Below are 12,650 nucleotides of genomic sequence, written 5' to 3' on the forward strand. Positions count from 1 at the left end.
AACTTTGGTATAAGTGACCACCGCTCATTCCGTGGTCACAGCACTTCCGAGCCGTGGTGTGTGAAGCCTGCCTGCCCTCGTCCTGATTAGGCTACTCACAGCTATTTTTATAACCCAAGCTGCGATCCAAACTGGGTTACTACTCAAAATTTCAGAACCTGGGCCCTGTTTTAACCAAAAATAATAACGCTGGAGTTCTAATAACACTGCGTCAGGACTTAGAAATGTTTCTCCTTTTATAAAAAATTTGGTATTTCTAAAAACTTTCGACATATATGTAAAAACTTTGCTTATGCTCCAGTAGGAGTTGACTTGAGGAGATTTGTGCAAACATTAAGACACGCACACTGCTTACAGGTTAACGCGCCAGCAGGGAACCGTCGAGAACGACTGGAGCACGGCGCCTTTCCTCTGGAGGTGGCAGTGCTGCGCCGCTCCTCAGCTCACCGCGCCCGGGCCTCGCAGCGGCAGGGGTCCCCGCACAGCTCCTTCAGCTCCCACAGCTCCCGCAGCTCCCGCGGCGAGTACTGCGGGGAGGACAGCATGCCCGGCTCGCACGCCTTCTCGCACAGCCACAGGCCGTCCTGGGGAGACAGACAGACAGACCGCGCACGCGCCTGACCACAGGCTACCGCCACAGGCCGTCCTGGGGAGACAGACGGACAGACCGCACACGCGCCTGACCACGGGGCCACCACAGGCCGTCCTGGGGAGACAGACAGACCGCGCACGCGCCTGACCACAGGCCGTCCTGGGGAGACAGACAGACAGACCGCGCACGCGCCTGACCACAGGCCCACCGCCACAGGCCGTCCTGGGGAGACAGACAGACAGACAGACCGCGCACGCGCCTGACCACAGGCCGTCCTGGGGAGACAGACAGACAGACCGCGCACGCGCCTGACCACGGGGCCACCACAGGCCGTCCTGGGGAGACAGACAGACATACCGCGCACGCGCCTGACCACGGGGCCACCACAGGCCGTCCTGGGGAGACAGACAGACAGACCGCGCACGCGCCTGACCACGGGCTACCGCCACAGGCCGTCCTGGGGAGACAGACAGACAGACCGCGCACGCGCCTGACCACGGGGCCACCGCCACAGGCCGTCCTGGGGAGACAGACAGACCGCGCACGCGCCTGACCACAGGCTACCGCCACAGGCCGTCCTGGGGAGACAGACAGACAGACCGCACACGCGCCTGACCACAGGGCCACCACAGGCCGTCCTGGGGAGACGGACGGACAGACCGCGCACGCGCCTGACCACGGGGCCACCGCCACAGGCCGTCCTGGGGAGACAGACGGACAGACCGCGCACGCGCCTGACCACGGGGCCACCGCCACAGGCCGTCCTGGGGAGACAGACGGACAGACCGCGCACGCGCCTGACCACGGGGCCACCGCCACAGGCCGTCCTGGGGAGACGGCCGGTGCGCACCCTGCACGCCTGCGTGCTCCCCCCAGACACGGGAGCCGACGGCACGCACCGACGGCACGCACCGACGGCACGCACTGACGGCACGCACTGCGCCACGTCTCCGAGGCCATCAGTGCCCACAGTCACCTTGTCGGCGTAAAAACAACTCAAGTTCTCAGAAAAAGACTAGCAAAGGAAAACTTGGGGTTCAGAGCGAGTGAGAGCAAAGGAATAAAGCGGAAGTGGCTGGGATCCCGAAGGCAACCAAACGTGAGTCCGAAGTTGCTTTCCTCCCAGGGCTCGGTTCCCATCGTCCGGGGATTCATTCCCTCCACCTCTTCACACGGCCCGGGGCGGGGGCGGGGGCGGGGGCGGGGGAGGGGGCGGGGCGGGGCGGGGCGGGGCGCAGGAGGCCATGCGCGCGCGCGGGCCCCGTGCACCGCCCTGCGCCGGCACAGAGCACGGAGCAAGCGCACTGCGTCCTACAGCGGCTGGAATTTGAGTCCACTCCTGGAAGACCTCACTCAGCAATCTCTGGGTTCACCCTCGGCGAGGAGGTGGACTCGCACACCCCAGGAGCTGGGAGCCCCGCGACCTCGCCTGCCTCCCGCCAGCCCGCACCCCGAGGCAGCACCCGAGGCTTCCTTACCTGGTGTCGCTTAGGTCCTATGGCTGCCATCCAAATGCCCATGCTCACGTCTTCACCCTGCACACGAGACCCCAGAGTGCAAATGCAGATCTTTAACGTTTCTAAAGCTACATCTACTCCCAAATAAACTACCTGTCCAACACGAAGGGCAAATGCAGCCAGGTGGGAGGGGGCGCCAGGGCAGGCAGACAGCCCCCCCTCACCAGCTAGCAGTTCAAATCAAATCAAATGTAACTCTGCTCACGACCACAATCAGCAACACATCTCTCAGTTCTCCATGGACTGGAAACATAGCAAACACTTCCAATCTGGCTTAGGAACAGATGGGGGGACACGGGTGCGTGGCCTCTCAGGGGTGACGGGGAAGAACCCTCCGACTACCTGGTAGGTCTTCAGCCTCCCTGAGTTGCGGGCCAGCCACTCGACGATGTCCCTGGAGATCACGTACCCCGAGCCGCAGGCAAAGGCCGGGTACGCGGGGCTGGGGTACTCCAGCTCCTGCCACTTCCCCGTCCGGTCCACCGCCCAGTTCAACCTGAAACTGAGATTTCAACAGTGTGGTTGGTTTGTGTGGGTCCGACGTGCACCTGGCACAGGAGACTTCACTCTTGATAGCGCTACAAAGGAACACGCTTGCAGGGCAGGGGGAAGAGTTAAAAAAAAAAAAGATCTACTGAGTAGTGTTTTATATAAAGGGGAAGCATGGTAAGCCACCTCAGTTACAAAATAGGAAGTAACAAAAAGCACCCTGGATTTTACTGTGTATGAAACCAAGACCCGCACGCAAGCACTGATCCGCTTGGGACTCAGGAAACAGCCCAGCCCTCAGACCTCGGGCAGCTTCCAGGTGCCATTTACTTAAAAGCGACAGCCCTCCCTCCCTCGCCTTCCTCCCACCCGCCCGAGGCTCTGCGGCCGGCGGGTCAGGCCCCCACAGGAAATCTCACGCCCTCACCACGTGTTTTAAAAAAAGACTTCCTCCTTCACCTCAGGCTACGCGTCCCAGGCACACAAAGCCGTGTGCCAAGCACGGGGCACTCACTTTCCCCACCAGACATTCGGCCCCTCCAGATTCTTGTGGGCAATTCTGTCGAACACAGCTTCCAAGTCTATGTAGCAGTCATCATCCGTCTTCAGCAGCAAGGCGAAGCTGGTGGCCTCCACGGTCCTGTTGGCAGGAGGATGGGCAGGTCACAGGGCGCCCAGCAGCGCACGGTCAGACAGTAATCCCGCGCCGCACGGCCCCCCGCCCCCCTGCGCATGAGAACAGGAGAGCTCAGCGCCGACCCATGCTGGCCGTGTACGAAGTGGCATAAAACAGGCTGGCTTTAAAGGACAGTGGAACGGACACGTGTGAGGAGTAGCACAGCAACGAGTGGGCAGGAGCCACGCTCCACAGCAGGCTGCCCGATCGGACCTCAGAACCCTGGCCCGTGTCTTCTCAGTGACAAAGGCCCCCATCACGGGACAGGTGTCACCCCTGCCCCTCCACGTTCAGTGCTGGCCCACAGGTGCGCTCATCCCCTTGAGGACGTCACAGAGAACCCCAGCCATCCGCACACCGCCGGGCAGACACCAGCTGCAAGACCGTGCCTGAGCTGGAAGCAAGCCCCCGCCCTACACATAACCGGTGAAGATGGGCCTGGAGGGAGGGCTCGGCAGCGTGGCACCAGTTCACCCAGAGTGAGGCGGATCGCAAACCCCACAGTTGCCTCTGCCCTGCCTGAAAATTGGTTTTAAAGCCAAGAGTCATAGCTCAGCACAGTGTCTCGAGCCTATAGTTCTGGCTTCTTGTAGAGACTGAGGAGAACCACAGTTTAAGGCCAGAGGCAAAAAAAAAAATAAAACAAAAAACCATGCTGAGTGGACTTCATCCGCCTGCGGAGTGAGGCCTGCCTGCCACCTCAAGCCACAGAGGACGCAAAACAAGGGGACTGCAGTCCAGGCCGGCCCCACTAGGAATGTCCAGCCACCCAAGGCCTGACAGAGTAGCTAAGTGGAGGGTCTGCCCAGCCAGCCGGACGCCCCGGGTTCAAACTCCAGGAATGGGGGTAGAGGACAGCTGGGCACATGCACCAGCCGTGTGACAAAAATCTCTAGCATCCAGAGTATGTTCCACAGGGCAAGGAGTGGCAAGAGTCCCGCTAAACCTGTTTTGGAGTTAATTTCTCCGATCTGAAGGCAGACCCAGGAGCTGGGGTATCGCAGTCTAAGCTCTGATTTCAAAAGGCCAGGGGGTCGATGGTGATGGACTGTTTCACAACCCACCACCGGTAGAAGTTCAGTAGTTTTGCAGGAACATTTCGGTAAGTGTCAACAACATCTACAAAGACAATGTCCTCGTAGGTGCTGCTCTCCTGCTGCAGTAAGGCGTCTTCCTCGCGGAGGCTCCTCGCGTGCTCCTCCAGCCTCTGCGGCCGAGAGTGAAGGCTGTGCAACAGGGCATCAGCTTCTGAAAAGAAAACTCGAGCTGGAGGAGAAAGCCCCGGACAGCCCGAGAGCCACGCCCGGGACACCACCAGAGCCTCCTCCCCCACCGCCAGAGCCTCCTCCCCACCGCCAGAGCCTCCTCCCCACCACCACCTCCTCCTCCCCACCACCAGAGCCTCCTCCCCACCGCCAGAGCCTCCTCCCCACCACCACCTCCTCCTCCCCACCACCACATCCTCCTCCCCACCACCAGAGCCTCCTCCCCAAGGAAGCCTAAAGTGGCAAGCACGGTAAGAATAAGGAAGGGACACGTCGCGGCGCGGACAAGCACAGTTTATAAATGCAAGTGTAGCCGCGTTACTCTACACAGGCACAAGAATATTCACTGAAGCTCTGTAATAGAGGAAAAAAGCAGAACCAACTGTATTTGGAACCACTGATAGAAAAGCGCCCAATTTAGTATTTACAAGATAGAATACAGCAGTTAAAAAAAGCCAATCTTGCTGGACCCTGACAATCCTAGCTACTCAGGAGGGCCAAGATTTTAGGATGGCAGTTCAACACCAGCCTGGGCAGAAAAACCTGGGATGCTCTTCTCTGCAACGGACTGGCAAAAAGCTGGGAGTGAAGGCGATGTGATGAGGCCGGCTGGGGCTGAGAAGGCTGAGCCGGGAGCACGAGGCCCCGAGGTGACGCCCCGGTGCTGGCTCAAAACACGCACAAAAATGTGTGGGGTTTTTTGTTTGTTTCTAGAGACAAAGGTCTTATGTAACGCAGGTTGGCCTGGAACTTAGGTTCCTTCTGCATCAGTACCCCAAGTGCGAGGATTAGAGGCGTGCACTCCTACTGCCCTACTTTTCCATTTTTCTTTCATTATTTCTTTGGCAGTACTAGGGGTTTACTTCAGGGCTGGGCAAGCGCTCTAACACGGGAGCCCAAACTTTTGTTGTTGTGGGTCGTAGGGCTTAAACTCTGGGCCTGTCCCTGAACTCTTTTCCTCGAGGCCAGTGCTTTACCACTTTGAGCCACAGTGCCACTTCGAGCTTTCTGGAAGTTCCTCCTGGTAACTGGAGATAAGAGAGACTCATGGACTCTCCTGCCCCAGCTGGCTTTGAACCAGGATCCTTAGAAGTCAGCTTCCTGAGTAGCTGCGATTACAGACATGAGCCGCCACCAGCGCCTGGCCCCAAACTACATTTTTAGATGACAAAACAGATGATCTTTTCTATGAAAGGATCAATTCAGATTAGCTGTGTGAGGATCGGAAGGCTTGGCGAGCAGGCCATCTTACCCTGAATGGTGTAGATGAAGCCACCCGCGACCCCCTCCACACCCTCGAGGAACTCGGGAGGCAGCGCGCCCTCTGCGGCCTGGGAGGAAGGACAGTGCTGGTCACACTTGGAAAGCCGCTCAAGAGAACCCGTGACCGCAATGAGGGCCCGCAGCCGTGCAGCGGACGGCTCCCGGTCGGGCCACCCGGAAGCCTGCTGTGTGCAGGACCAGCTCAGCACCACGCGAGTCCACACCCGCTCACCTCACACCCCAGCCACCATCTTGGTTTTTGTTTTTTTTTTTTTTTTTGCCAGTCCTGGGCCTTGGACTCAGGGTCTGAGCACTGTCCCTGGCTTCTTTTTGCTCAAGGCTAGCACTCTGCCACTTGAGCCACAGCGCCACTTCTGGCCATTTTCTGTATATGTGGTGCTGGGGAATCGAACCCAGGGCCTCATGTATATGAGGCAGGCACTCTTGCCACTAGGCCATATCCCGAGCCCCAGCCACCATCTTGGAAAAACACTAAACTGGAAGTAATTACTACCACCACCCTGGATTGGTGGTGACGGTGGTGGTGGTTGTGGGGCTTGAACGCAGGGCCTGGGTGCTTCTTTGTGCTCAAGGGTAGTGCTCTACCTTTTGAGCCACACTTCCGGTTCTTCCGAGTGGTAAATTGGAGGTAAGAGTCTCACAGGGACTTTCCTGCCTGGGCTGGTTTTGAGCCGCAATCCTCAGATGTCAGCCTCCTGAGGAGCTGGGATTGCCGGCAGGAACCATCAGTACTTTTATCAGCTGCCACTTTCTCGAGGTCAAACAGCAAGTATTCTGAGTACTGTCGGGACAACTTGACACTAACACCAGTATTACAGAACTGTAAACAAGAGGCGAGGCTCCGCCCTCACTGAGGTAGGAGGCGGGGTTTGGAGCTGCCTGGGGCGGGGTCACAGTTCCCCACACCTGCATGCTGGAGGAGGAGCACGGGATGAGGGGAGGGCGGCTCACCGTGAGGACCCGGAGGACGCCCCCTCCGTCATTCACTGTCACTCGGTGAAGGTTTCTTGACACAAGGCCGTGGAGGTCTTGGCTCTCCCACACGATGGTACCTTCAAAACTCTTGGGGAAAGAAGAATAGCCGTCAATTTCTTTATTCTTATCATTTAGGCTTCAGTAAGCATTTAGGTTAGGACTTAAGAGAAAGCAGGCTTCATACACCACAGCTCCATGTCAGTGCTACCATTCTTTGTGTGTGCATCCTTGCACACGTAGGAGCAAATGCTGAGCATCATGGCAATCTGCGGAGCCCTGTCCCTACCACCCTTGAGTGCCAGACATTACTGCCACACCCAAGCTTTCTCTCCGGGTTCTCACAAGGCTGCGTCAAGGTCGCCTCTGACACCTGGTTGAGTGCCGAGTGTCAATGTGGTATAAACGCCTATTTCCTCCCACTAGTTCTTTGCTTTGCAGGACTAGGGCCTGGTAGGGCCTGAACCTAGGCCCTTGTACATGACAGGCAAATGCTCTAGCACTTGAGCCATACTCCCAACCCTCTTTGCTTTTATTTTTTCAGGTACGGTTTTGAATCTTAGCTGAGCCTCAAGACCATTATCCTTTTACCTACAGACTCCTACACATAGCTGTCATCAAAACATGACCACCGTACGCGGCTATGTTGTTGATAACTTCTTATTGGCACTGGCCTCAAACCACAATCATCATCTTTGCCTCCTGAGTATCTGAGATTTAGGGGCATGACATCTATCAATATGGCTATAAAATTTCTTTTAAGCATTAGAACTTTTCCACCAAAACAAAAACTGCAAGAATCCAAATTAATCAAAAAAGCCATCCTCGAGCCTCTTCCCCCATAACGCTGGCATTCCAGATGCGAGCCACACATCTGCCCTCGGCTACCGTATCTCCGAGGCTCCGGAGCACTGCGGAGCACGGGCTCCTCGGGAAAGCTCTCGCTGTGTGCTCACCTCCTGGTCTTGGGACAGGTAGCAAGTACACACCCAGTGCGAGGTCTGCTCAGAAAAGGTACACCACCATGAGCCGTCCTTCCAGAACTGCCCTCCGCATACCCTTGAATGGGTCAACGTGGCTGTGCTCTCCTCAGTGGCCAGTACCACGTAGCAACTTGAAGTCAAATTTGAGCTTTATAAAATTAGAAGAACTCATACAAATACATGTGTGCATACAAGGAAAAATCACGACTATGGAAAAGTGTCACAAAGATACTGGGCAACAGATGGGTGACATCATATTCTCAAACAGTGAACATATGTTATTTTCATATCTCTAGGGGCTGGGGATATGGCCTAGTGGTAAAGTGCTCAGCTTGTATATATGAAGCCCTGGGTTCGATTCCTCAGCACCACATATATAGGAAAAAGCCAGAAGTGGTGCTGTGGCTCAAGTGGCAGAGTGCTAGCCTTGAGCAAAAAGAAGCCAGGGACAGTGCTCAGGCCCTGAGTCCAAGGCCCAGGACTGGCAAAAAAAAAAAACACATATCTCTATAGTCAGAAAAAGCTTTAAACCAAGTCTATATAGCCACCTAAGTAAATTTCAGAGCAATCTTAATTCAGACATGACTAAGCACCTCCTGCTTCTTCAGTCCGCGGCTGGGTCTGAAGAGAACTGCAGAAGAGCCTTAACATAAGGCCAGTAACATTGTGAGCAGCTCGGTGATGAGGGACAAAATTTCAAGTTACCATGAAGGCCCAGCAGTCTTGAAGGAGTTTGGTCAGAACAGTGGGAATAACAATGCATTCATAAACTAGGGTTCAGCAGCACTGGAGCTCGGGCTGAGCGGGAGAGGACAAGCAGGCTGATGGTGGGCTCTGGCCACTGACAGGAAACCAGCGCTTGGTTTTGGCAGGGGGACATGATGGTGGCCACAGAGCAGGCTGGTAGGGAAAGTAGTAATCAGACTACAGGAAGCACAGGAGAAAGCAAGCCTCTGCCAGGGAAGCCAGTGTCTGGACAGAGAGGCCCCAAATGCAACTACTGCATTCTTCCGCACGAGGAAAGAGGGCTGAGAGAGCAGGTGAGCGAGTGAAATCAATACCTTTAAGCCCGCGGGAAAGCGGAGCTGAGCCTTTCTGGCACTGAAGCAAGGTCCAAGGGAGAAAGCAGCAATTCCATGGCAAAGCGCTCTACTCACATCCTACCTACATGAACTAGCACACTGCACTGCCAACCTCACGTTCAGCATGCAAATCAAGCACGATTCAGATTCCTGTTCCCGGCTACCTTGATATAAAATCAAGGAACATCTAAATCGCCGACATCAATGAGGAGAAGTGAACTGATGCGTACAGGTCTATATACCAACTTCTCTGCATTTACGCAGTGGCCGTCACCGGGCCTCCAATCCTATCTCTGAGAACCAGCTGGAAGGTTCGGGTGGGAATCTGAGGTCTATGGAGGTTTCCCATGGCAATCGCAGCCTCGTGTTCCAGGCATACTTTTTTCTAAGGCTTAATAGTGATAAAAATTTGGAAAGAACTGACAGGAGGGTGAGGGCTGAGGATAAATCCAGGATTCTGGATGAGATGAAGAAAAAGGAGCCATCAGGCTCCTTCATGACTGAGAACAGAGGGGGTGAAAACCGGGGGATGGAGACGAGACGGAGATGCTACCACCTCTGGATTGCCTGCCGCCGGCAAGGGAGGAGGTTGAGCGGGCAGTGCCCATCTAGGCTATGATGTCTTGAAATCTGACTTAGCGATTCCCACAGACTCCTTCCTGGCACCCAGCTCCACTGTGTGTGTAACTGGACATGATACAATGTCACCAACGTCAAAGACCAAAAAAATGACCAGGCTCTGTTCACGAGGCCACAGAGCACAGCTGGGTCTGGTGAGCTGAGGATGGGTGTGCCCCTCCCCCTCCACACCCACTTCCACCCGTCACCTGTCCTAGTCTTTGGTGTATGGCATCGTAAGCAAAGAACTCGAGATAGGAAACCACTCATTCACAGCAATTCTGTGCTAAGGCCCTAAAGCCAAAATGCAAGTGGGGTTAGAGGCATGGCTTAAGAACACCTACCGAGGGGCTGGGGATATGGCCTAGTGGTAGAGTGCTTGCCTCGTATACATGAAGCCCTGGGTTTGATTCCTCGGCACCACATATATAGAAAACGGCCAGAAGTGGCGCTGTGGCTCAAGTGGCAGAGTGCTAGCCTTGAGCAAAAAGAAGCCAGGGACAGTGCTCAGGCCCTGAGTCCAAGGCCCAGGACTGGTAAAAAAAAAAAAAAGAACGCCTACCTAAAAGAAACAGGTGAGAAAATAATCAACATCCCTGGCCATAAAGGAAATACAAATCCAAACAACTTCAGAGATTCCATCCTACCCCAGTTAGATTAGCCAACAGTATGAATTCCAACAACAAATGTTGGTAGGGAAGCAGGGAAAAAAGAACCCTATATTGCACTGTTGGTGGGAATGGAAACTCGGACAACCACTCTGGACAGCAGTCTGGAGGTTCCTCAAAAACCTACACAGATCTTCCCTAGAGATGCTCCTACTATTTGATTTACCCAAACAGTCTGTGTCTGGCTTGTGTGAGTCAATATTCAATACTACCCTTTGCCACTAAAACAGTCACAGTTCTCCACTCCACTAAATAAACCATGGTAACAGGCAATGCTTTCAAAACCCTGTTTTAGCCGGGCATTGATGGTTCATGCCTACATACTCAGAAGGCTGAGATCTGAGGATCATGGTTCAAAGCCAGCCCGGTCCAGGAGACTCTTATCTCCATTTAATCACCCTAAGACCGAAGTGGAACGGTGGCTCCAAGTGGAAGAGCTCTAGCTTCGAGAAAGAGAGCTCAGGGACAGTGCCAGTCCCAGGCAATGAGTTCGAGCCCCATGTCTAACAAAATAAAAACCTGGCTGTAAACCTCAGCGGCATCAGCAAGTTCTCTCAGGCTTCCGCACGTGGCACGGTCCTTTAGCGCCTGGAAGTGCCCGGCTCTGGAAGGACCCCCGCCCCTGCCTCGCTGCACCGGCCCGTACTCACCTCTGGTAAGATGAACTGCTCCACGGGTTTATACCACAGCTTGTTCACCTGAACGCCACAGCTGGGAGGACTGAAGCGAGCCACAAAGAGCGCCTCCTGACGGGCAGACAGCCCATGGCACGCAGGAGGACACACAAGACAGTCAGTAAAACCCACAACCGCCTGGGCTAACACTGCCCTACTGTGGTCTCTAACTTTCAGACGCTCTAGTGTAATCATGGCTTTTAAATTATTAAAACTTTCATAACGTTCTCAAATAGTGAGCATAGTTCACGTTATCTAGAAAACCTAAAAAAACAAAACCTTGACATGGAAAGTGCTACGGGAAGTGAGAGTGTTAAATTAAGTCAGTACACTGTAGGACCAATACCTCCAAAGAAGTAGGAAGAAACCAAAAGATCACAAATCTCTACAGGAAACAAAAGCACTGGGACTTCCCTTGAACAAGAACCCACAGAAGAAAATACACAAGAAAAAAGCAGGGAACTCTAAGAGTTGGGATTTCCACTGCTTCCTTTACTGTGCTGGTACTGGGGCTTGAACTCAGGGCCTCGATCTCTTTGCTCGGCTTGCTTACTCAAACCACTTGAGCCCATGCCACCAATCCAGACTTTTGCTGGTTAACTGACAAGTGAGTCTCAGAATTTTCTGCCCTTTTCTGCCCAATCTAGCTTCAAAACAAATCCTCCAGGGCTCAGCCTCATGAGTAGCTAGGGCTACAGGCATGAACCACTGGTGCAGGGTAATCTCGATACTTTAGAAAAAAGAGCAGAAGCAGCTGCTTGTGTAATAAATAGCCTTTTAGATCTAGAAGGCACCAAAGTATTAGCAACCATTACCAACCTTGGTTTTATTTGAGAAGGACTCTTGGAGATGTAGCCTAGCTGGCCTTGAACTCAATACCTCCCACGTGAGGTTTCCTGATCAGCTATGACACAGGTGTGTGCCACCACACTTGGCTCCATCACCAACTTTTGACATTTCTGAGGCTTAAGGAAATTTTAGGTGGGAAATTTCTAACCTAGTCCAAGCTTTCCTCTTCTATATATGTAACACATTTATTCATAGAAGTTTCTCCCCCATCCAGCATTAGGATCCATTTTTTTCCCAATGCATTCAACCAATAAGGGAAGAAAGGCAGTCTCCCAAGCTGAGACAATTCTACAGTCTTCCACTTGGTTATACATCACAAGATAAAGTTGTTTCTGAAAAGGGAAATGGAGGGAAGGAAGCCCCACGTAAAGAAAGCAGCGTGGACCTACCTCCTGCTCTGCCTGATAGAGCTTGACCGTGATGTTTCTCTGAAAGCCCTCGTCGCCAGCATCGGAGAACACGCCGAGACTGGTGATCACGATGGGGTAGAGAACGCGGAAGCTCACGCTGACAACCCGGTCCTCAGACAGCCCTGACGAGGTGTCTTCCGAAAGCCCAAACGCTTCAATTTCCTGATTCAAAACTAAGGATGTTGTAAGAATGGGTTTTACATATGGATCGAATACTATCTTGTACTTTAGTAATGTAAACTAATAAAGTGAACACAAGGCATGAGCCAGCAGTGCCCAGCACAAGCTTTTAATCCTAAGGGATCTTATTTCGTTTTTGAGAGGGAGTCTGGCAGTGCCGCCCAGACTGTTTTAGGAAACTTAAGTTTTACGGGGTGGCAGTCTTCAGAAGAGGATGGCCTACCTGGGTGTGTGATGTTGAGCAGTCGGCAGGAGTAGGGGTCCTCCCTGTCTTCCACAGGCACCTCACAGCCACGAGCACCGATTATGAACTTCACGAGCACACTGAGAGAGGGCTGGTGTTAGCACCTGTTACTGATCTGCACCTGTGCTCACTTCAGAGCTATATCCT

The 12,650-nt window shown here is 53.9% G+C and overlaps 1 protein-coding gene across 3 annotated transcripts in view; it reads right to left on the bottom strand.

The window, feature by feature from the left end:
* The window catches only part of B3galnt2 (beta-1,3-N-acetylgalactosaminyltransferase 2), a 50,127-nt gene that overhangs the window by 29,782 nt on the left and 7,695 nt on the right, over positions 1–12,650 (bottom strand). The window contains exons 3-12 of one of the 3 annotated variants that reach the window (XM_048367718.1): positions 12,483–12,583; positions 12,059–12,252; positions 10,797–10,892; positions 6,775–6,885; positions 5,792–5,870; positions 4,339–4,522; positions 3,113–3,241; positions 2,452–2,611; positions 2,071–2,127; positions 443–584 (exon numbers count right to left, since the gene is read on the bottom strand). In XM_048367718.1, the coding sequence (XP_048223675.1) occupies positions 444–584; positions 2,071–2,127; positions 2,452–2,611; positions 3,113–3,241; positions 4,339–4,522; positions 5,792–5,870; positions 6,775–6,885; positions 10,797–10,892; positions 12,059–12,252; positions 12,483–12,583 (1,252 nt within the window). In that variant the 3' untranslated portion in view covers position 443. Of the gene's footprint in view, positions 1–69; positions 585–2,070; positions 2,128–2,451; positions 2,612–3,112; positions 3,242–4,338; positions 4,523–5,791; positions 5,871–6,774; positions 6,886–10,796; positions 10,893–12,058; positions 12,253–12,482; positions 12,584–12,650 lie in introns of those variants that run through there. The other 2 variants (XM_048367719.1, XM_048367717.1) reach the window with 2 other exon arrangements.

Source organism: Perognathus longimembris, chromosome 18, assembly GCF_023159225.1.
Source record: "Perognathus longimembris pacificus isolate PPM17 chromosome 18, ASM2315922v1, whole genome shotgun sequence".
NCBI lineage: Eukaryota > Metazoa > Chordata > Mammalia > Rodentia > Heteromyidae > Perognathus > Perognathus longimembris.